We start from the raw sequence: 23,707 nt of genomic DNA on the forward strand, positions 1-23,707 counted from the left end.
GGTGGCTGTCACCTGCTGCAGCTGTGCGCCCCCGCTGCAGGCCCCTCCACTGCCCCGCAGGGCCGGTGCCCAGAGGGTTCGGGCAGGAGCAGAGGGTACAGGAAGGGTCTGCAGCTCACCCAGGGTGTCGAGTGCTGTGTGAATGCCGAGATGTGAGTTTCCAGATGCTGGCAGGGGTTGCCCAGCCAGCCCCGCTTATTTCCAGTAGGGGAAGAGAAGGGGCCCCTCCCCCCACCAGGCCCCAGTGCGGCCGGGGTCCCACGGGCTCGACAGGAAGACGGACAGGGCTGGAGGGAGAAACACATGGGTCAGGGCTGGTGTATTTCTTTCCTTTATTTAAAAAAATCATTTTGGGGTGTGGTGTGAGGAGGGCACACCTTCCATGGCTTCAGGGAGGGCACAGGTTCCAGAAGGAATCACCGGGGCAGAAACATGGGTGGGGCGGGACAGTGCCGGGCGGGGGAGGGGCTGTGTACCCTTCAGCATCTCTGGACAGTGCTTGGGGGCAGGGAAGTGGGTTACAGTATGTACAGGGGGTGCGGCGGGGACTGGCCACTGTGGCCGGCCCATAGCATGCCGGACCAGGCCTGAGGCCGTGCCCTTGGCTGCAAGGGCTGGAACAGGCCTGTCCAGAGAGGCCAGGGGATGGCCCTTCACTGGACCAACAGCGCCTCCAGTGGGCCTCGGCCCCCTCCTCCACCCCGTTCCCCGGGACTCCAACCAGGGCCCTGAGGGCTGAGGTCGTGGGGCCTCGGCGTGTGGCAGGCCTGGGCACTCCCGGTGGACGGGACAAGAGAACACAGGCCCCGCCGCCTCCTGCCGGAGAAATGGAAACCAGATGCATTGCCGTGTGCAGTTGACGAGACGAACGAGACAGAATCGACACAGACCCTATGGCCGGGCAGCCGGGCGGCCTGAGCCGCGGGGACGGTGGCGGGTGGGAGCCCCACACCTTGGACCAAGCAGACCCTCAGCTCGGGCCGGGTCAGGCCTGCCCTAGCCCCAGTCCTGAGGGATTGTCTCACCCCCGCCGCCGCCGCGAGGAGCTCAGGCCCTCGGCCGACACCCAGAAGCGCGGCTGGGGCGGGCGGGGGCGTGCCGAGGGCGGGCGGCCTAGGTGTAGAAGATGACCTCCGGGATCTGCCCGTCCTCCACCGACGTGCCGTTGTTGTTCCCGGCCGCGTAGCAGAAGGTGAAGCACGTCTTGGCCCCCGTTGTGGGCGACTCGTGGGTGACCTTGCGCAGGCCTTTGGTGCCGTAGTGGGAGTCTGGGCCCTGCAGGAGCGGGGTCACGTGTGGTCAGGACCCCAGCTGTGCACGGGGCCCGAAGCCCTGCACGCCCGGGGTGGGTGGTCACACCCCTTGGCCCCAAACTGTCGAGGCGGAGGATGAGGACGGGGTGGGGGTGGGGGTCGGGGCCCTGGGTCGGGCGAGGGGTCCGGCGCACCTTGAGCGTGGCGCACGCTGTGTAGTTGACGTTGGGCAGCACCTCCACCGGCTCCTTGAACATGACCCGGAAGGTGCTGGCGGAGCCGTCGCAGCTGAAGCCCGTGTCGTTCTGGCCCAGGACGGTGTTGCTGTCCGTGTGAATGATCTGGGGCGGGGGGGGGGGGGGGAGGGGGGCAGAAGTTGGGTGCCGCTCGCTCCCTGCCCCCGCGCCCACCCCTGGGACCCCAGAAAGCCCGGGGCCCATGAGAAGGTCGACGGTGCTGGGGACACCTGAGCTCCAAGAACTGGACCCGCCTCCACCCCAGGGGCCGGCGCAGACCCTGGCGGGCCGGGGAGGGGTGCAGGCGGGCCGGGGTACCTGGATGTTCACTTGGTAATCCGTGGGCCCGTGGATGGAGCCGTAGAGCCCGAAGCCAACCACGAAGATGCGCTTGTTAACAGAGAACCTGGAGCAGAGAGCGGTGCCCGGTGAGCGGGGGCCTCCCCCTCAGTCCCGAGAACACAGAGGGTGGCCCCCATGGGGTTCCAGCCCTCCGGTCCTGGGGACCCAGGGCCCCCAGGAAGCCCCGCCCTCAGCACCCTCCCCATCGCGCACCCCTTCCTGCCCCGGCGCCCGCCCGCCCCTCTCCCCCCCGGCCACCACCTGATGCGGTCACTGGTCCCGCTGTAGCCCCAGCGGCTCTCCACCTGCTGGAAGCGGTTGATGCAGCACTCCTTCCCGCGCAGGCAGCAGCGCGGCCGGTCGATGAAGTCCACGCGCGGCTTGGGGTTGACGGTGAAATGCAGGAAGAGGCTGACCACCTCCCGGTCCACAAGGATGCCTGACTGGGCGGGGCCTGCAGGGGCGGGGGGGGGGGAACCTCAACACCTGGCACCTCAGAATGACCTCAGGCTTGCTGCAGAAGGCCCTCGGGGTGGGGGACAGGCCCACCCCGACGTGGGTGGACACGCCCACCCACTCATCCCTTGGGTACAACCCCCTCCAGCCCCCAGCTGGGCCAGCTGCAGGGAGGCGGGAGCAGCAGGGAGCAGCGGGGGGCTCTAGGCTCGGGCCGGGGGTGCGACGTGTTCACAGGGAGGTGCCCGGGGCAGGCCGAAGCAGAGGGGAGTAAGAAGTGAAAACCTGGACGCAGTGATGGGACCGGGGGAGGTCACACCTGGCGGGAACAGGCGGGGTTGCGGGTGCCAGGCCGCACACACCCGGACACCTCGTGCGTCACCTCAGCACCGAGCAACACTGGACAGCTCAGGCGCTGGCCTGAGTCTCAACTTCTGGTCAAAGAGCAGCAGCATGTAGGGTGGTGTAGCCCCAAAAGTGCTAGTCTGCTGCTGTGGCTACATCTGGGGCCCCTGAGGGAGGGAGGGGAGGGCCGATGTGGGCTGGGTGCCCTGGCCACGAGGCTGCCAGACAGGGAGGCGAGCCCCAGGGTGGGCCCTGAGTGCGTCTCAGCTGCCGCAGGCCCCAGGCCTGGGCACCCCACGTCACTGACCCCAAGGCACCGGCCACATAACGCCCCTCAAGGGGTTGTCATGGGTAGGGACACAGGAGCGTGACCCCTATGGTACTGCCACACATGAGCCCTCGGGCGCTTGTGCAGGTGACACGGCAACCTGGGCCGCCCGGGGCCGTGTGGGGCAGGTGATGGTGTCCGTGGCGGACACCGGGCTGTGCGTGTGGGGCCAGGGGCCCGGGACAGCACCACAGGGTGCGCTTCCCAAGGGCCTTCAGCACCCGGCTCACCTGCAGCAAACTCCTCAATGGTCATCAGTGGGAATCGGATGAGGGTGAGGGCCTTGCCCAGAACCTTCCGCTTGTTCTCCGGCGTCACCTGCAGCTGCTGCCGTTGGCACTCAGCCTCAGACCAGCGGACGACAGCGTTGAACAGCCGCACCTCACGGATGCCCAGCGTGTCCCGCTCCAGCACGGCCACCAGCGTGTCTGCAGCGGGGAACACACACGGGGCTCGTGCTGGTGGCCTCGGGGCCTCTGCCAGGTCCAGGCTGGGGCCGCCCCACCTCTGCCTGCACTTGGGAATGTGGTTCCCCAGCTGTCAACCACGCCGGCCACGGAGCCGTCCCCAGCAGCAGATGCCAAGGCCAACCCACGGACAGCGAGCCCCTGCCCTAGAGGGCCCCAGACACGGGGGTGTCTGTCCTACGGGGCTCACCCAGGTCGATGTCCGTGAAGCCCTCAGCAGTGATGGCGTCTGCCGTGTTCTTGTCGATGTTCTCCAGGCACAGGCTGGCCAGCTGCGGCTCGTCGAAGAGTCGTGCCTGGCGCGGGGAGCATGGACTCTGGTTCAGAACTTGTCACAAATTTCAAGTCTTGGGGGGCAGCTAAGGGACGGGTGAGATGTGCTCCCTCTAAGTGTGCAGGAATCAGAGCTTGGGGGTGGGTCTGGCGGCGGCCCAGCAGGGCCGGGAACCCGCCACAGGAGCCGGCGCCAGGCCCGTGCCAGCGCCCAGGGCGCCCGTCTCGGCACGTGGCTGGGAGTGACCCTCTGGCGGCCGCCCAGCTGCCCCGTAAGAGGTTTGCAAACCCAGTGGGGCTGGGCGGGGCTGGCGGTTCGGGAAGAGGGGGACCCCGTGCCTTCCACCCAGGCCCGCCTGTCAACACCCCCCTCCCGCAGCAGCACTGCCCGCGCCGAGGCCCTGAGAGCACAAGAAAGTGCCGCGGGAGTCTTGGGTTAGAAGGCGGCGGCGGCCAGGGGTGCGGGGAGGGGGCGGCCACGAGCTGTGACACCGGAGGGGCACCGGAAATGCAGACAGACCGCTCTGCCCGTCCTGCCCCACACCTTAGCCCCCGCTGTGCCCCACGCCCAGGCCCTCCGGGGACCGGGACCCGCAGCTCCGCCCCTGCCGCTCGCCCACCACCCACCCTTGCCAGGCCGGGAACCGCCCCCCCTTCCCGGGCGCGCGCGGCACCTGCGTGAGCAGCATGAAGGCGTTGTCGGCGCGGAGGTTCTTCTTGAGGAACTCCACGCAGTGCGCCTCCAGCGCGGGCACCGCGTACTTCTTGGCCGTGTACAGCGTGGTCATGACCGTCTCGGGCCCGATCTGCACCTCGTCCGAGTAGAGGAACCTGGGGAGGCAGGACGCAGGGTGCGACCCCAGCCGCACCACCGGGCTCCACGCCAGGCCCCACACACCCCATCGCCGGGGGGCGAAGACCGTGCCCGAGCCGGCACCGGATCCGCCGGTGAGAAGCCGAGCCGGGGTCCCGCGCCTCGCCCGGCCCCGCGGGCCTGCTGCCCTGACTACACGGAACCCGGCGGCGCCTCGGGGGACTGGCCCGCAGGCGAGCAGAGGCCCCCCCCCAGACCTGGACGTGGGCCACCGCCAAGCCCGCGCCCGGAAAACCACGGGGCCGAGTGCCTGGGGCCGACAGCGTGAGGCCACCACCCGGCTCCAAATGCGGGTCAGAAGTTGGGGTCCGTAAAGTAAACCAGGGCAACGGTGGCAGAGCCGCCAGAAATGAAGCCTGTGCAGCTCCGGGATGCGACCGTGGCGGCTCCTCAGGAGGGCGTCCTGGCACCCCCACTTGGCCCTGTACCCGCACTCTAGGGTGTGCCCGGAGAACAGACACCGCTCTGCCCGGCAGGCCCCGAACACGCGCCCACAGCACAGCAGGATGCTTGGGAGCCCCCAGGACCGGGGACACGGCTCTGTACCCACATGTACCCGCTGGGGGGAGCAGCCCCAGCTGCAGCGGACAGTGTCGCCGAGCACGCGGCGCCCCTCACGCCCGGAGGGAGGCTCAGCCACATCCGCCACATCCGCCACAACGGGAGACGGGGCAGTGAGAGCAGAGCCAGCCTCCAAGCGAGCGCCCACCGCAGAGCTTACTCTAAGGTGGGGCTTGGCAAACAGCCGCCCAGTAACTGTTTTTAAAATACAGGCGTCACTTTTATTTTTTTACGTTTGTTAGGGTCCCACCTAACAAAATGGACCACCTTAGCCTTTTTTTTTTTTTTTGGTGGGACCCTCGCCGGCGGCCGGGGAACGAACCGGCGCTGCAGAGGCTGCGGGCGGCCTCGCAGCCCAGGGCTTAACCGCTGCGCCACCAGGGGAGGCCCCAACCTTAGCGATTTTCAAGTGCACAGTGGCATTAAGCACGTTCACAGTGTTGTGAGCTCATCCCCACCCTGCAGCTCCAGAACTTTCTCATCTTCCCAAACTTCCCTGAAAGTCTGTCCCAAGAAACGCTAACCCCCCGGCCCCCGCCATCTGTCCCTGGCACTCTGGGCGTGGCCACTCGGAGGCCCTGCTGCAAGCGGGTCCCACGAGACCCACCGACGGTTCGTGTGTACCAGAAGGTCCTTTTCAAGGCTGAGGAATACGCCCCCCCCGCCCCCCGTGGACGGCCACGCCACGGCCACCTGGATTGCCGCCACTCCCTGCTGGATCGCGCTGCTGTCGACGCGGGGTGCCAGCCTGAACCTGCCTCCACTTCTCCCGGGCGCATGCCCAGAAGCCACACGGCTGGTCAGAGGGTGACTCTAGGTTTCATTTCCCTGAGGACCCGCCAGACTTTCCACAGCAGCTGCCCAACTTCTCCACTTCCTCGCCAACTCTCGCTACCTTCCGCTGTTTCTGGGTGACAGTTCTCCCTGGGGGTGTGGCGGGGCAGCTCATCGTGGTTTCTATCCCCTTTTGTGTAAACAAAGTGTAAGCGGCGCCGGCCCGGCACCGCGCACGACTCTTCTGGGCTGCGCGCGCTACAGGAAGGTCCGCTGCGGGGACGGTCCCATCAGGCCGCTGCGTGGCCCCGGGCGGGGGAGGCACACAAAGATGTGCACTGACCCCACGACCGCAGCGTGTGATCTGGGAGGCACTGGGGCCCACCCACAGCCCCCCAACCCGCTACACAGAGGTGGGGGTGATGGGGCAGCCACATGACAGAACCAATTGGAACAAAATTTTAAAAAATTATACTTGATGGTGATTTTAGAAGCCAAGTGAGAAGGGGGTGAAGGTGAGCGGAAGGGATGGAGGTGACAAGCAAACCCGTCATCAGACTTGACCTGTAATCAGATCACACCGTTTTTCCTACTCCAAAGGGGAAAATTGGGCCTCCCCGGCCACCGGAGGAGGGTCCCACATGGCGCGCAGACCCCTCCTGCCGCCCGCTGCTCCCCTCAGCAGTGTCCTTCGGTCCTTCTGCCTGCTCTGCTCCCCGCTCTGGCTCTGGTGAATTCTCTCACCCTCCCGCGCTTCTGACTGTACCCAGTGCTTGTGTAAACAAAAAAACAAACAAATGAATAAATAGTAAAACATGCCTCTATTAAATAAATAAAATAAATAAATTTCTCAAAAGGGGAAAATTAAATAAACCCTGTGTTTAAACAATCGTCCTAATTGTTTGGAAAAACCTTTACACTTACCTACCCATGCCAGCACCTCATTCCATGGCACTCATGCTCAGAGCTGAGCAAGGAAGGAGTGGGGGTTGGGGGAAGGGGGCCCAGAGCTGGGATGGACCCCAAGCTGGAAAGGTCCTTTACAGTATGTTTCAAAGGCAGCACGAGTTCCATCCCCGACCAGGGGGCTACCCACAGGGCGCAGCAGACCTCTCCTGTCTCCCCGCTGCTCCCCTCAGCAGTGTGTTTCAGTCAGTCTGCCTGTTCTGCTCCCCACTCTGTCTCTGGTGAATCCTCTCACCCCCCGCATCTCTGGCCTGCACCCCAGTTCTGTGTGCGTAAATAAATAAATCTTTAAAAAAAAAAAAAAGTACATGAAAAAAGCCCTGAAACTTCAGACAGACAGACAGGTACAATTTAGTATTCTGACAAGTTACTTCAAAACTGCCAACACAGGGTGGAAACGGGGCAGTCCCCGCTCAGTGTGGGTGACCTCGAGTCAGGGCTCTCCAGGGGAGCCGGCACGGCCTCGGACAGCACCGGGGGTGGGGTAACTGCGATGGGGAGAGGGCTTCTTCTGGGGGTGATGCAGTGTTCTAGAATTAGAGGTGATGGCTACACAACTCTGTGAACGTAATAAATGCCACTGAATTGCACACTTTAAATTGGTGAATTATATAAGAATTACATTTAAAAAAAAAAAAAAACACAGGAATGCAAACAGTCCCCTGTCGTGCAGCGAATTCAAGAAGTCCCCGGGGAGCTGAGGGGTCTGGGGTGACACCACTGGGACCTTTATTTTCTTCCTGAGCCCCATCTACGTTGCACCAGCCCCAGCACCCTGAGCCCCTGTCCTGCACCCCTTGCCGGGAAGGACCCAGAGAGTCTTACTTGAGCAGCGCCAGGAAGGCAGCAGGTTCCACGTCGGGCAGCTCGATCTCGGTCGACGTGGTGGCCATTCCACCATTGAACATGGCGTCGAAGACGGCGCTGCCCACGGCCAGCACGAACCTGGCGAGTCAGAGAGGACTGCGTTACTCTCCACAGGCACACCTGTCTGGCGTTCGAGCCCTGGGGACGTCCAGGGCTGGGGGGTGCCCCTGAGGTGTCACAGCCACTCCTGGGCCAGCCCTCGCCCCTGTGAGTAGAGCATCCCGGGAAGCTGACAGGGTGGAGGACACAGACAGTACCAGGGAGGCAGGAGAATGCGGGGCCTGGGAAGCCTCAAGGGACACCTGAGCCGGGATGAGTCCAGGGAAAGGCCCATGGGAACAGCAGGCTGGCAGGGGGTGCTGGGAGGCCTGGGGGCCCACTTATACCTGCCCACCCACCCACATCCCAGCTCAGGAGCAAGAAGGCCTGGTGGGTGAAGACAAGCTATGAGGTCTCACCCCCCAAAAAAAAAATACGTCCTGTCAGCTGTAAACCCTCAGGTTGCTCATGCCCAGGGAACCCCGAAGAGCAGGCCCCTACCAGGCTGAACGGCCTGCTCAGCGCTGTCTACGGGAGGTGCCCGGGTTCACCCCAGAGGCAGAGATAGCCCAGGCCACACCTCTGAGAGTCGCCGTTGCTGAGCCCCTCTCCCTGGGTCAGAAAGCCCCCGTGTCACCATCCCTCCTGGGCCCCCACAATGACAATACAGGTCTCCGAGCAGCCACCCTCAGAAACCAGAGCTGGCAGGCATCAGCAGCAGCCCTTCGCACAGCTCCCCGCGAATCCTGTCAGGACGCCCCTCTTCATGGAGAAGCCCCTCCGACTCCCCCATGCCATGGGTGCCGGCTTCCCTGCCCACTGGGCCTCGTCCACGCCACAGTTCAGTCCTGAGGGCTCTGGGAAACTGAGTGTACTGGGGCGAACTGTTCCTCAAAAGCCTCATTTGGAAACAGGGTCCTTGCAGATGAAATTGGTAAAGGTGGAGCCATGGTGGAGGAGGTGGCACTGAACCCATGACAGGCGTCCGTACCAGGGGGTGTGGACAGAGGCACAGGGAGAGGCCAGGAGACTGGACTGACAGCCCCACGTCGAGGACACCCAGGGCCTCCGGATCCCGGTAGATGAGGAAGGACCTTCCCTGCACCCTCCATAGGCAACACAGGCCCCTGACATGGGGATGGGGCTCATGGCCCCAGGAACAGGAGAGGACACGCCCTGTGTCCCGGAGGCCCTGGGAGCGCAGAGCTCTGCTGTGGCCCCAGGGTGCCCAGGCCTGCTCAGCGCCCAGCCTCAACATGTCCTCAGCGGCCCGGACGCCGGCACAGTCACCTCAGCAGCCAGGTCCCCACCCTCTCACTGCCTCCCACACAGTTCCAGAAATAAAGCACCATCCCGTCATCCTTTCTTTTCAAGATTTAAAAAACGATCTTGAGCTCCTGTAGGAATAACCTTCCCCAGTAATTCAAAGGCAAAGTACGAGGCCGCTTGTCGGCTGGGCCTGCTGCGTCCTGCAGAGCCAGCGGGTGGGACCCCGGGGTGGGCAGGCAGACGCGCGGAATCCGCTCCAGGCTCTGCAGAGACAGGCCTGCACCCCACCCCCTGCCGTGTCCCCGGCTGGCCACCTTCTTCAGGGGTCTTCTCCCCTCCCCCTTCCTCCGTCTTCAAAGACATAATGACGAAATCAAAATCACAGTATCGCCTTGTCCCCCTGCATAAAAATATACAGACGACGACAAGCGTTGGCAAGGACGTGGAAGTCAGGACACGCGCATGGCTGATGGGGTAAAGATGGCACAGCCACCGTGGAAAACGGCCTGGCAGCTTTTCAGATGGTTCAACATCGAGTTTCCACCTGGCCTGGCAATTCCACTCCGAGGCGTGTGCCCAAGAGAAATGAAGACATCGCTCCTCACAAGGCGTGTGCATGCACGTTCGGAGCGGCAGGCCTCACGGCGGATAAAATGTGGCAGTAGCCTAAGTGCCCACTGACAGATGAGCAGATGTCACCCACCCAGTGGAATATTACTTAGCTTTAAAAAAAGAGTAGAAATTCTGACACCCGCTCTGTGGATGGCTCTGGAGACAGGACGCTCAGGGAAATAAACCAGACAGAGAAGGACACGCTGTGTGACCCACTCACAGGTCCCCAGACGAGCCACCACCCCAGAGGAGGCAGATGGTGGTGCCGGGGGCTGGCGGAGGGGAGGGGAGTTAGTGTTTAATGGGGATCGAGTTCCAGTTTGGGAAGATAAGAAAGTTCTGGAACTGGAGGGCGGAGACAGCTGCACAGCAGCAGGGATGTGCTTGATGCCGCTGAGCTGAGCTCTTTTTTTTTTTCTCCTTTTTTTCTTATTTCACATCAGAAGGGTAATGTGCCCACGTCCTACCAAGGTTTAAGGAAGGCACATCTCACGCAGCCGCGTGAACACCCAATCATCATGCTTACGAACCGGAAAAGGATCTGAGCCGAGCGCTTAACCAAGGCCGTGTGGCACGTGGCACAGTATGCGCGTCTCAGCACGACCCAAAACCTGGAGGTGTTGGGGGAAAGGAAGTCCTGAGCTAATCCCACGCAGGCTTTGTGGACCCCACCCCCTCTCCAGACCAAAGCCATCAGGACATTGGGAAGGACAAATCCCGTCACCACTAAAGGGAAGGTGGCTGGGACAGGAGGGGGGAGTTAAGCAGCCAGGTCGGGTATAAAAACCAGACCCGTGGGCCTTGGGCTCTCTCGCTCGCCTCCTGGCTTCACGGCTCGCGGCCGCTCTCAGCTGCCATTTGGGAGTCCAGGTCGGCGGATCGGGTAGGACGCAGTTAAGACTTTATCTCCCACTTTCTCCCTGAGTTGTACATTTCCTCATTTCCCCTTCCCTGTGAATAAACCTTTGATTAACCTTTTGCGTGTGCCTGCAGCGGGGTATTAAGTCCCTTTTAAGCGCGCAGGTGAGGACCCACAGTCAGGCACCCCGTTTTAGATCAGGGCGGCTCTGTAACAAAGGGAAGGCAGGACACAGCACACTGAAGGGGCATGAGGAGAAGACTGCCCAGAAACTCGGGAAGAGGGTAAAGGTGAAAAGAGCTGGATACAGGGGCCTCCCTGGTGGCGCAAGGGGTTAAGCACTGCACTATGAAGCTGTCCGCAGCCTCTGCAGCACAAATTCGAAACCCGGCCAGGGAGCAACCCACAAGGCGCAGCAGACCTCTCCTGCCTCGCCCACTGCTCCCCTCAGCAGTGGATTTCTGTCAGTCTGCCTGTTCTGCTCCCCACTCTGTCTCTGGTGAATCCTCTCACCACCACTGTCCCCCCACCTCGACACCTCTGGCCTGTACCCTAGCTCTTGTATGCATAAATAAAAATAAATCTTTAAAAAAAGAAAAAGAGCTGGATACAAATACTATACCGGAAAGTTTCTTTTTCACAGAAGAGGGCTGAGTGGCTCTGACACTACCACATGCGTGTATATTCTGGGATTGCACAACTAAGTAAACACGCTGTGAGAGAGCCAGCGTGCACAGTGGGAGAAAACTCACAAATAAGGACGGGGCTGGGAGAATTCTGTGGAGCTGAGATGGAATCAGAGGTGTCCAGATGATCTCATGGGTCAGCGGGTGGGTGCGCGGGTGGGTGGGAGCACAGCTGGATGGATGGAAAGAGGAAGGGAGGGCGGGAAGGAAGGAGGAAATAGGAGAGGCCTGCTGCGCCCTGTGGGCAGCTCCCTGGCTAGCTGGGGATGGAGCTGGTGCTGCAGTGGCTGCTGATAGCTTGATAGTGCTGAGACTTTCACCCTTGTGCCACCAGGGAGACCCTGAAACTAGAAAAAAATCTTAACTGGAATGAGAATGAAAATATGACACATGGGCCTCCCTGGTAGCACAGCGGGTTGAGCACAGAAGCTGTCCGCAGCCTCTGCAGCATGAGTTCGATCCACGGCTGGCCAGGGAGCTACCCACATGGCACAGCAGACCTCTCCTGTCTCCCCGCTGCTCCCCTCAGCAGTGGATTTCAGTAATCCACCTGTTCTGTGCCCCACTCTGTCTTGGGTGAATCCTCTCACCCCCACACCCTGGCCTGCACTTCAGTTCTTCTACACACAAAAAAATAAGAAAACCAAAAAAAAAAAAAAAATACAATACATCAAAATGTAAAGGGGTGAAACACTGCTTAGAGGTGACTATCACACATCTACCAAAGAGGTAACCAGGTAAGCTTCCATCTCAAGGATCTAGAAAATGAAGAGCAAAATCATGAAACCAAAAGCTGTCTTCAAAGTTCTCATCATGATCATCAACCACTGTCTTTAGCCTAAAGACAATGAAAGATGGGCTGTCGCTAGAGACCCTAAGAAGATAAAAGATGTGAATCAGGGCCTCCCTGGTGGCACAGCGGTTGAGCGCTGGGTTGCGAAGCTGCCCGCAGCGTCTGCAACGCCGGTTCGATCCGCGGCTGCTCCCCGGTCACCAGAGGAGGGTCCCACATGGCGCGCAGACCTCCCCTGCCGCCCGCTGCTCCCCTCAGCAGTGTGCTTCGGTCCTTCTGCCTGCTCTGCTCCCCGCTCTGGCTCTGGTGAATTCTCTCACCCTCCCGCGCTTCTGACTGTACCCAGTACTTCTATAAATAAATAAAAATAAATCTTCGAAAAAAAAAAAAGTCTTTAAAAAACGTCTTTAAAAAAAAAAAAAGATGTGAATCAGCAGGGCGCTGGCTGGTCTCCCCCTCTGCACAGACCCCACCCCGACACCACCAAATCTAGTAACATCATGACCATCCTGAGCCTGCTGTGGCCACACAGGGCAGCACTGGCCCTGCCTTGTGGGGGGCCCTGCCTCGCGGGGGGCGTGCTGCCAGCACAAGCACAGAGAAGAGTCTTAAACCACCTCAATGCGAACAAATGGAGACGACTCAGGTGGAATGTCCACTTCCTGAGAAGACACCAGCTGCCAAAACGGACTCTCGAAGAAAGAGAAAACCTACATAAACATACACGTGACAATAAGGGCAGAAACGAGACATCAAGAGCATGAAACATGAAAGGGGGGAGCTAAAAAAGATGTGGAGTTTCAAGGAGGTATCAACCCCACACAGAATGTTATATACACAGAATGTTCTAAGTAAAATGTCAGAGAAAGACAAATACTGTATGATCTCACTTATATGTGGAACCTAAAAAAAACATTTAAAACAGGGAAAAATTTTCAAAACCTAATTCACAGAAATGGAACAGCAGACTGGGGGCTGCCGAGTGGAGATGGGGTGGGGAAAATGGGTGAGTGAGAGCAACAGGCACAAACCTCCAACTAGTCATACGGTGATTAGGAACGTGGTGATTAGGGTGAGCAATATTCTATTATATTTGAAAGTTGCTAAGAGAGATTTTAAAAGTTCTCCTCACAAGAAAAAAAAGTAACTATAGGAGAAGATGGATATAAATTAAACATATTATGGACCTCCCTGGTGGCGCAAGGGGTTAAGCTCTGCAGTACGAAGCTATCCACAGCCTCTGCAGCACGCGGTCAATCCCCGGCTGGCCAGAGAGAAACCCACATGGCGCAGCAGATCTCTCCGGTCTCGCCTGCTACTCCCCTCAGCAGTGTATTTCAGTCCGTCTGCCTGTTCTGTTCCCCGCTCTGTCTCTGGTGAATCCTTTTACTGCCCGCCCCCACATCTCTGGCCTGTACCCCAGCTCTTGCATGCATAAATAAATAAATCTTAAATTAAAAAAATTAAATTAATTAAACATATTGTGTGATCATTTGCACTATATACAAATAAAAAATCATGGCATGCACCTTTAACTAATAGATTATGTGTCAATGATAACTCAAAACTGGGGGAGGGGGAAAAGAATGATCAAATGTAGTATTTTATATATAGTTACATATACATTATATATAAAAAACCAAAATTTCAAACCATAAAAAATAATCACACACAGTTTAGAAAATAAAAATTTAAAAGCATCTAAGAAAATGAACTCAGAATTCAAATTTCCCACAAAGAAAAGTCCACTCCCAGATGGCATCACAGGGATTTTACCAAATCCTAGAAGAAATCACCAGCCCTCTGCAAACTTCCGGAAAACAGACAAGGGACCACCGCCCAGCTGTGTGGAGCCAGACGTTCTGGCACCCGCAGCAGGGCTCAGTGGATGTGGACTGACACGGCCGTCCTGGAAATCAGTTTCTAGAGAAATGTCTGCTCTCAGAGCCACTCCGTGAGGCAGCATCCCCAGGGATTTCCCTGAAAGCAGGGCCCCGCATCTCCCACCAGACTTACAGCAGCATTATGCACAGCGGGGGGAGGGGGCCCGTCAGCTAGCGAATGGATCAAAAAACATGCCCCGTCCACACAATGGACTTAGCCACAAGTTCGAGAACTGAGGGCTGCTGACAGAGCACCTTGCAATTTTATTTCTGCTAAGACTTTCCCAGTGGCTCTTACACGTCTCTATTCCCCATCCGAGCAGCGGCTGTGGGTACACAGGGATGACTCAACATCTCTCCCGTGTGGAACTTACCTTCCAGAGCAGCACCGGGAAACTTAAACAAAGGGCCAGAGTCAGACTATTTTCATTCCAGAGAATGAATGACTTTAGCAATAAAGAAAAATGAAGTGTTGGGGTGAACCCCAGCAACCTTCCATGACAGCGGGAAGGCTAATGGAGATATACGGTGTCATCCCATTTATATGAGATATTTAAATACAGCAAAACTAGTAACAGCAGATGGGCGGTGATCGAGGGTTCTTGGTGGGAGGGGGGCATTTTGGGGTGACCAGACATTCCAAGCCTGGCTACAACAGTGACTGCTGCACAACTGTATAACAGACCATTGCGTAGTGCCGTACAGTGTAGATCGAGAAGATTCCATCATCCTACAAAGTATACTGGACGGTGCCAGACCACAGAATTAAATGAAAAATTATTAGCACTGGGCCTCCCTGGTGGCACAAGGGGTTGAGACGCAACCTCTCCTGACTTGTCCACTGCTCCCCTCAGCAGTGTATTTCAGTCGATCTGCCTGTTCTGTTCCCCGCTCTGTCTTTCGTGAATCCTCTCACCCCCGACACCTCTGGCCTGTACCCCAATTCTTGTATGCATAAATAAATAAAATCTTTTAAAAAAATTATTAGCACTAAGGAGGAGTAAAAAAAAGAAATCATTTAAATTGGATAAAAATAAATATATAGGGCCTCCCTGGTGGCGCAAGGGGTTAAGCACAGCACTATGAAGCAATACGCAGCCTTTGCAGCACCAGTTCTATCCCCAGTGGCCAGGAAGCAACCCACATCTGCCTATTCTGTTCCCCACTCTGTCTCTGGCCTGTACCCCAGCTCTCGTATGCACAAATAAATAAAAATCTTATTTATTTATTTATTTATTTATTTGTTTGTTTATTTATACAAGCACTGGGTACAGTCAGAAGCGCAGGAGGGTGAGAGAATTCACCAGAGCCAGAGCAGGGAGCAGAGCAGGCAGAAGGACCGAAGTACACTGCTGAGGGGAGCAGTGGGCGGCAGGAGAGGTCTGCGCGCCATGTGGGACCCTCCTCCGGTGGCCGGGGAGCAGCCGGGGATAGAACTGGCGCTGCAGAGGCTGCAGGCAGCTTTGCAACCCAGCGCTCAACCGCTGCGCCACCAGGGCAGCCCAAATAAAAACCTTAAAAAAAAAAAGATAAATATATAAAAATTTCTATAGCTTCCCAGCAAGGACCAGCTAGAAAAATAAAATGGAGGGCCTCCCTAGTGGTGCAGGAGTTACATCTCAGCACCATGAAGCAATCGGCAGCCCACATAGCACAGCAGACCTCTCCTGTCTTGTCTGCTGCTCCCCTCAGGAGTGTATTTCAGTAGGTCCACCTGTTCTGCCCCCTACTCTGTCTCTGGCTAATCCTCTCCTCCAGCCCCACACCTCTGACCTACACCCCAGTTATTGTATGCATAAATTTTAAAAAATGTAGCAGTAAGTTGAAAAATCACATGGAGAAAACGACAAAACCTTCCTAAGGACAGCAAACTGCCTGAGTAAATGGAGAGCCCATTCCAAGAGCAGAAGCACAGTTCTCTCCTACACTGGGAAGGCCCAGTCCCCCCAAACAATTGATCAACTGCCCTAGAGTGTAAGACCCACCAGGCCCTCTCCGAGTCACAGCACTCATTGTTGTAAATAAAGTTTTATTGTAACACAGCCACATTCATTCATTCATGAGTCTGCAGCTGCTTCTAGGAGGCCACAGTGGAAGTGGCTGCAGTATGGACCATGTGGCCCACTGAAAACAGTGACTCTTGGGCTCTTCATTTAGGTTTGCTGGTGCTGCTCTAGAAGGTAACTTCCACATGAGGAAACTTGTTCTGTCACTGCCTTATTTCCATGCCTACAGTAAATCCCTCTTCATGATGGTCCACTCTAGGATGAGTTCTTCCTCTTATAAATCACTTCATGAGTTAACATTATAATCGCCACCTACTGTGGCATGTGGTTAGGGCATTTGAATAACTGTTGGCACATGAGCCCAGGAGTGTATTTATCCATTAATAATCTGTTGTCACATGGTTCCAGGTTTGTTTTTTTGTTTTTTGTTTTTTTTTTAGTATAGATATGTTTTGGGGGCCTCCCCGGTGGCACAGCGGTTGAGCGCTGGGTTGCGAAGCTGCCCGCAGCCTCTGCAGCACCGGTTCGATCCCCGGCTGCTCCCCGGCCACCGGAGGAGGGTCCCACATGGTGCGCAGACCTCTCCTGCCGCCCGCTGCTCCCCTCAGCAGTGTACTTTGGTCCTTCTGCCTGCTCTGCTCCCTGCTCTGGCTCTGGTGAATTCTCTCACCCTCCCGCGCTTCTGACTGTACCCAGTGCTTGTATAAATAAATGAAAATAAATCTTTAAAAAAAAAAAAAAAGAAATGTTTTGGTTTTTTTTAAAGATTTATTTATTTATTTATACAAGAAACAGGGTACAGGGCCTCCCCGGTGGCGCAGCAGTTGAGCGCTGGGTTGCAAAGCTGCCGGCGACATCTGCGGTGCCAGTTCGATCCCTGGCTGCTCCCGGCCACCAGAGGAGGGTCCCGCATGGCGCGCAGACCTCTCCTGCCGCCCGCTGCTCCCCTCAGCAGTGTACTTCGGTCCTTCTGCCTGCTCTGCTCCCTGCTCTGGCTCTGGTGAATTCTCTCACCCTCCCGCGCTTCTGACTGTACCCAGTGCATGTATAAACAAAACAAACAAATAAATAAAATAAATAAAACATGCCTCTAAAAAAAAAAAAAGAAACAGGGTACAGGTCAGATTCGCAGGAGGGTGAGAGGATTCACCAGAGACAGAGTGGGGAACAGAACAGGCAGACTGACGAAATACACTGCTGAGGGGAGCAGCGGGCAAGACAGGAGAGGTCTGCCATGCCATGTGGGACCCTCGCTGGCTGGCTGGGAATGAACCCGCACTGCAGAGGACAGCTTCACAGTGCTGTGCTCAACGGCCTGCGCCACCAGGGGAGGCCCGAAATGTTTTGATTTTTAGTCCTTATGTATCCTTCCATAAAAGTGGCAGTTGCTGGGTGTCCCCGGTGACGCAGGGGTTAAAGTCTCAGCACTGTCAAGCTAAAGCCAGCCACTGCGGCCTGAGTTCCATCTCCTGTCTCCCCGCTGCTCTCCTCAGCAGTTTCAGTAGATCTGCCTGCTCTGCTCCCCACTCTGTATCTGGTGAATCCTTACCGGGCCCCCCCCACCTCTGGCCTACATCCCAGTTCTTATATGCATAAATAAAAATAAATCTTTAAAAAAGAAGTGGTGGAGGGCCTCCCCTGGTGGCGTAGGCAGTTGAGCACAGTGCTGTGAAGCTGTCTGCAGCCTCTGCAGTGCCGGTTTGATCCCAGCCAGCCAGTGAGATTCCCACATGGCACAGCAGACCTCTCCTGTCATGCCCGCTGCTCCTCTCAGCAGTGGATTTCATCAGTCTGTCTGTTCTGTTCCCCACTCTGTCTCTGGTGAATCCTCTCACCCTCCCGTGAATCTGGCCTGTACTCCAGTTCTTGTATAAATAAATAAATCTTTAAAAAAAAAATAAAAGTGAGTTGGTATGAGAATTTGTTTTTTCCCATCCACTAGCAAACTCTAAACAATTCAGAATAACCTTTTCCAATTTAATTAACTTTAAATTTCACCTTTTTAATGTCAATAAAACGAGTATCTTTTCAGTGTTTTGGCTGTTTTAGTGTATAAATTAGTCTTACATGTTAGTTATTGCCAAAAATTTCAAATTATGCTCTCTTAGAAAAAAATCACACAGTATCAATGTATTATTTGGCTCACAATATATTTTCACTTTACGATCATGTCTGTAGGAGCCTCCCCAGTGGCGCAGCGGTTGAGCACTGGGTTGCGAAGCTGCCCGCAGCCACTGCAGCGCCCGTTCGATCCCCGGCTGCTCCCCGGCCACCAGAGGAGGGTCCCACATGGCGCGCAGACCTCTCCTGCCGCCCGCTGCTCCCCTCAGCAGTGTGCTTCGGTCCTTCTGCCTGCTCTGCTCCCCACTCTGGCTCAGTGAATTCTCTCACCCTCCCGCGCTTCTGACTGTACCCAGTGCTTGTATAAATAAATAAATAAATCTTTTTAAAAAAAGAAGATCATGTCTGTAGAACAGATTAGGATGAAGTGGGGATCTACTGTACTGGATGGATGGGGGACTGATTGTGGAAGCATAAATGTGTAAGGGCTGGCAAAATCTTGACAAAGAATAAATTGCAAAGAACTCCCTCAGGAATTCTCAAAACATGCTGCAAATCCACAAGTATCAATAAATGTGTTCTTGGACTAAGAATTCATGCCTAACCAAAGCGACCCCAAAAACACAGTTCCTCCTTCTAGAGAGCTCTGCGTTGCTGAATTTCCCATGATGGAGTGAATACAGATGTTAATCCTGGGGGCCTCCCTGGTGGCCTAGGGGTTAAGTCTCAGTGCGATCACCACTAAGGCTGGCCAGGGAGGTGACCCACATAAGGCACAGAAGATCACAACGGCGCAACCCTGAAGGTTCTGTATTGCAATTGAGTAAGGCCCGCAGAAGCACAGCTGGCTCAGGCAAGTCAGCCAACAAGCATTACCAAGCCTCCTGCTCTCCCCCAGGCACTTGGGAGGCAGAAGGAAGGAGAAGAAAGACCTCTCTGCTCATAGTGAGGCGCTGACAAGCACACCACCACGCAGTGGAGGAAAACGAGTAATGGGGGAAACAAGTATGATGTAGGCTGGGGGATGGGATCACAAAGCTCACCCGAGTGTGGGGGCCTGACCCCGTAAGACACAAGCCAGCCCCTTCCGTGGCCACACGCCGCTCCCAGTCCTGTCTCCCCGCGTCCCTGCTCAGCCTCACCCAGAGTTCACAGACCCCTGAACCCCATTTGGACCCCCCACCAAGCCTGGGCGCTGGGGGACAGTGGGTCCAGACAGCCTGGGCCCACTGTAGCAAGTAGCATAAGCCCCTGTTCTGCTTTTAAAGTAAAACATACTCATGTCCCTGGGACCCCACATCAAAAAAACTTTCCTCATTTTTTTGATGCCCTGGGTGGTACTGAGGACTGGCTGGGTGTCCTGAAGACTATCCTCTCGTAGGGGCCTGTTTGGGAGTCCTTATGACCAAATCGGGGGTACCGGCCTCCCAGGAGTGCTGCAACAAATGACTGCAAACTTGGTGACTTCAAACAACAGGCACCCACGCTCCCCAGCCTAGAGACCAGAAGTCTGCAGCAAGGTGTTGCAGGGAGGGGAGGGTCTTCCCCATATCTGCCAGCTTCTAGGGCTTGCAGGCATCCCCGGGCTCCGGGTTGCCTCCCCCCATCTCAGCCTCTATCCTCATCCCCTCCTCCCCGCCTGCGTCCCATCTCTGTCTCTTACCAGGACACTGGTCATTTGGTTTCGGGTCCAGCCAGATAATCCGAGACCTCATCTGGAAACCCTTTATCACATCTGCCGAGACCCTTTCTCCAAATAAGGTCTCACAAGTTTTGGGATTAGGACTCAAACACAGCTTTTGGGGGGCCACTACTAAACTTACTGCATCAGGGTGGGAGGTTGTGGGGAAGAACACACACAGGTGGGGCGCCTGCCACCTACCTGACATTCCTGAGGCCGACCTTTGACACCTGGCTGAAGTGGGGCCACCCCGTTCGGCACCCAGGCCACTCTGCTTCTGACAAGCAAGTCTCCAAACCCAGGCCCCCCAGGAGACGGGGCGAGAACCAGGCCCAGCAGCTGAGCACCCCAATATTATTTGGAATCTTCCCAGCAAGAATCCCTGTCTCCTCCCCACATGTACAAGTTCAACCTCAGGAGGTCCCTGCTATGCTTTAGGTTACACCCCCCTCTTTTTTCAGCTCGCCCACCCAGCCGAGCCCTGGGCTGCGGAGATAAGCACCCACCCACCCACTCAGCAGCCCAGGGACAGAAGCATCTGAGGTTCGGTCCCTTTACACAGGTGACGCCGAAGAAGCTGATGCCCAGTGAGCCTGGGGTCCCCCAGGAGACCCCAAGAAAGCCCAGCCTGGACCACGTCAGGCCAAACTGCAACAGGACATACAAAATAACCCAAAGGCTACTGGTGGGAATCCACAGGACGGGGATTCAATGAGATAACAGGAGAAGAAAGACATCATCAGGCGGCCCAGACCCACTCTGGACACTGGGCGCGGGGTCGGGGAGCCGCGGGGCAGCGGGCCAGCACTGCCGGCTCCCGGTGCAGGCGGTCCCCGAGGCTTCTGAGCACGGCTGCAGGGACAGGGAAGCAGGCTCCCGTGGGCGTGCTGGGTCAAGGGCACCTACACCTAAGCCTCTACTCTCAGTGGCTCCTGGCACCTTTCCCACGTGCGCCTTTCCTCCACCCACCCCCACTGCTACAAACCCTAGACTCACATCACCTCTGGCCACCTCTCGGGGTCAGTCCCTCCTTGCCTGTCCCCGGCACTCTCCAGCCAGGAATCCCACCACGGCTTCCGCTCTCCACCTCCTCACATGCCATGGGGGCCTGGCTCCCTCGAAGAGCAAGTAAAGCCTCGGCTCTGCTCGCTGCTCTCTCCACCAAGGCCCCCGGGCCTGTCATGGCTGTGCCCGTCTTCAAAGCAGATGCAGCGGTGCAGTCCACAGCCAGTCACCCCCGCTGCTCCAGCCTTGCTGCGGCTCCCCGTTTCAGCCGCTGAGACCAGCGCATTCCTGGACAGCCAGGAGCCCTGAGATCTCGCTCCCCCTCGCTCTGCTCAGGCTGTGGTACCCACAGCAAGTGAGCCCTATTACCACCCCAAGGCCCTGGTATCTCCCTCCTGCCTCAAATTCGCACAGATGGTATCCTCACTTAATGTCCCCAGCTCCCCAGCCACTGCCCGCCCTGCTGCCTCCTCCCAGGTCCCGCTCCTGCTTTTCCGCAGGGGTCCTCATTCAGCCTTTCTGGTCCCCACACTGAACCAGGCCGTCAGAGAACTCACATGCAATGCAGTGCATGTCCTGAAGTCACCCAGGACAGGGGCGGTGGTGAGGGCCACCGGTCACTAACTCTTCCCTCGAAGGCCTGAGGTGCTGCCTCTGGAGACTCCAGCAGCATCCACACGGCCCCACCCCCACCCCCAAAGCCATAAGCCTGACCCCAATATGGCCTCAAAGAGTTGTGGGACTTAGAGGGACTTGTGGGCAGCAAATCAACCAGCCCCCGACTCCAACTTCAGAGAGAGGGCAGGGCCCAATCACGGGCCTGGAACCTTCCACCAAGAACCACATAGATGTGCAGAAATATCCAAGAAAATGTTGGAAAGAACACTCTCAGAGGCCCAGGGTTAGGCCGCAGTCAGAAAGGCGGGGAGGGCTACTCACAGAGGAAAGCGCATGTCCCCCAGATCAGACCCTCCCCAGTCTCCCACCAAGTAACCCAGACACACCCACCAGGGCCCCCCAGGTTCCTGGGATGCAGCGAGGACAGGGTCAGAAGGACACGGAGTGGCAGCCAGATGGACGTGAGCTCCATCCCGCCCAGGACTCTGCGGGCTGCGCCCAGGAGACTACACATCATGGGGCCTGGACCAGCTCTTCCCAGAGAGGAGGCCTGGGGTGGGGATCACAGAGCTGGAGAGCACTGGGAGGGCTCATGTGGTTTGCAAGACTGGGGGTTCTGGGTTCATGAGGCATAAGTCTCTGCTGGGGGCCTAGGGGTCACAGCAGGGGGAAGATAGGGTGGGATAGCAGGGCCAGGATGAAGTAGAGGGGGAACCACAGGCAGAGGAGGGGGGGTGTCGGGGGCAGGGTCCTCAGGTGGGTCAGAGTGGGGGTTCCCACAGGGCGTGGAAGTGGGGGGGGGGTCTCTGGTGGGGTTGTTGGCTCTGAGACTGGACATCCTGCCGGAGGTCCTGGGAAGGGTGGCATGGGTAGGGCTGGAGGGGGCTAGAGTGCCCAGAAGTCCTGGCTGAGGTGGCAGGGCCAAGGTGACAGGGCAGGGGTGGAGGCAGTGGTCTCTGAGGTCAGGATGGCCAGTATGCGGGATACTGGGCGGATGGGGGCCTGGCAGGACCTTGGGGGATGACCGACCCGGGATGGCCAGTCTCAGGAGTGCAGGGTCCTGAGTCCCGGTCCTGGGGCGTAGGTTCCCCCAGGTCCCAGGACGCAGGGATGGCGTGGATGATGGGGATTGGGGATGGCAGAGGTGGCACACCTGGGGTTCAGGGGTGGAACATCTCCGGCTCCCGGGGTCCGGTGACGGCGGGGGTGCCCAGAGAAGCGTGGGAATGGCGGGGTCCCGAGAGCTGGGGCGGCGCGTCCCGGGGTGCCCGGCCCCTAGGTCCAGGGAGGGCGCGTCCCGCGGGCGGCGGGGCCCGGGCGGCGCGCCCCAGGGTGCCGGGGGCGGTGGGGGTGGCGCGCGCGGGGCCCCGGGGAGGCGCGCGCGGATCCCGGCCCCGCCCGCGCGGCCCACCTGTGCGCCGGGATGCGCTGCGAGCTGAGCCCCTTGCCCACCAGGAAGTGCACGTCGCACAGCACCTCGTTGTTGAAGAGGAAGGCGAAGCGCTCCTTCACCGTGGGCTTGGTGGCCTGCCAGTTGTAGACGGGCTCGCGCAGCAGCGCCCCGGGCCCCGGCTCCTCCGCGCGCTCCCCGCCCGCCGCGGCCTGCGCGCCCGGCCCAGGCGCCGGCCCCGCTCCGGCCGGAGGAGGCCCGGGGGCGGCGGCGGGGCCCGGGCCGGCGGCGGCGGCGGCGGCCGCGTTGCCGGGGGCCGGGGCGGCGTTGGCGCTGGGCCCGGGGCCGACCCCCGCGCCCGGGCCGACCCCCGGCGGGCACGACGCGCGCCCGCCGCTCCCACCCGCCGCCATCTTGTCGGGCTGCGGCGGGGGCGGGGCGGCGGCGGCGGAGGAGGGGACCCGGCGGAGGCGCGGGGGGAGGGGTCGCGGGGGAGGGGCCGGGGCCGGGGCCGGGCGGGAGGAGGGGTGCGGAGCCGAGGGAGGCGCCTGGGCGGGGGCGGCGCCGGCCGGGTCCCGCGCCTCAGACCCCGGGCTCGCTCCCCAGTCGGGACTCCCGACCTCGGGCTCCGGGCTCCAGCTCCGGGGTCCTGCGCCCCTACCTCAGGCCCCAGATCTCGAATTTCAGACCGCCGACCCCAGATACCGGGTCCCTTACCTCAGACCCTGGATCCCGCACCCCAGCTTCTAGAACCCCCACCCTGGACCCCAGATTCGGCCCGCACCAGCCCCCTCCAATCCCAGACCCCATAACCCTTGCCCACCTCCCTACATCTGTAGTGCCCCAGACATCGCCAGCCCACCACCCCAGCGACAACCCCCCCCCAGCTCTGCCACACACAGGCCAGGACTCCCCCCAGCCTGGCCAGCCTGAAGAATCCCCCCACTCTTGGGCCTGCAATCCCTCTCTACCTCCTTCACCCTGGGTCTCACCATCCCGTGCCTGCCTTCTCCTACTGTGACCCCCGGAACCCCCCAGAAACTCCTGCCTCATGAACCCAGGA

The 23,707-nt window shown here is 58.6% G+C and overlaps 1 protein-coding gene across 2 annotated transcripts; it reads right to left on the reverse strand.

Annotated features, from left to right (window-relative positions):
• Window positions 1-335: 335 nt before the first annotated feature.
• On the reverse strand, window positions 336-23,057 carry BTBD2 (BTB domain containing 2; the record flags this gene model as incomplete). Of its 2 annotated transcripts, none has more annotated exons than XM_084250699.1 (9): window positions 336-1,275; window positions 1,448-1,594; window positions 1,808-1,895; window positions 2,093-2,285; window positions 3,191-3,388; window positions 3,618-3,723; window positions 4,375-4,531; window positions 7,701-7,820; window positions 22,666-23,057. In XM_084250699.1, the coding sequence occupies 9 exons, from the start codon at window positions 23,055-23,057 to the stop codon at window positions 1,114-1,116; spliced, it is 1,563 nt and encodes a 520-aa protein (XP_084106825.1). In that variant the 3' UTR covers window positions 336-1,113. The 2 variants fall into 2 exon arrangements, with proteins under 2 accessions (XP_084106825.1, XP_084106824.1); XM_084250698.1 differs by having other exon boundaries at window positions 2,093-2,309.
• Window positions 23,058-23,707: the final 650 nt, after the last annotated feature.

Source organism: Talpa europaea (genome assembly GCF_964194135.1).
Source record: "Talpa europaea genome assembly, chromosome: 12".
In the NCBI taxonomy this organism is placed as follows: Eukaryota; Metazoa; Chordata; class Mammalia; order Eulipotyphla; family Talpidae; genus Talpa; species Talpa europaea.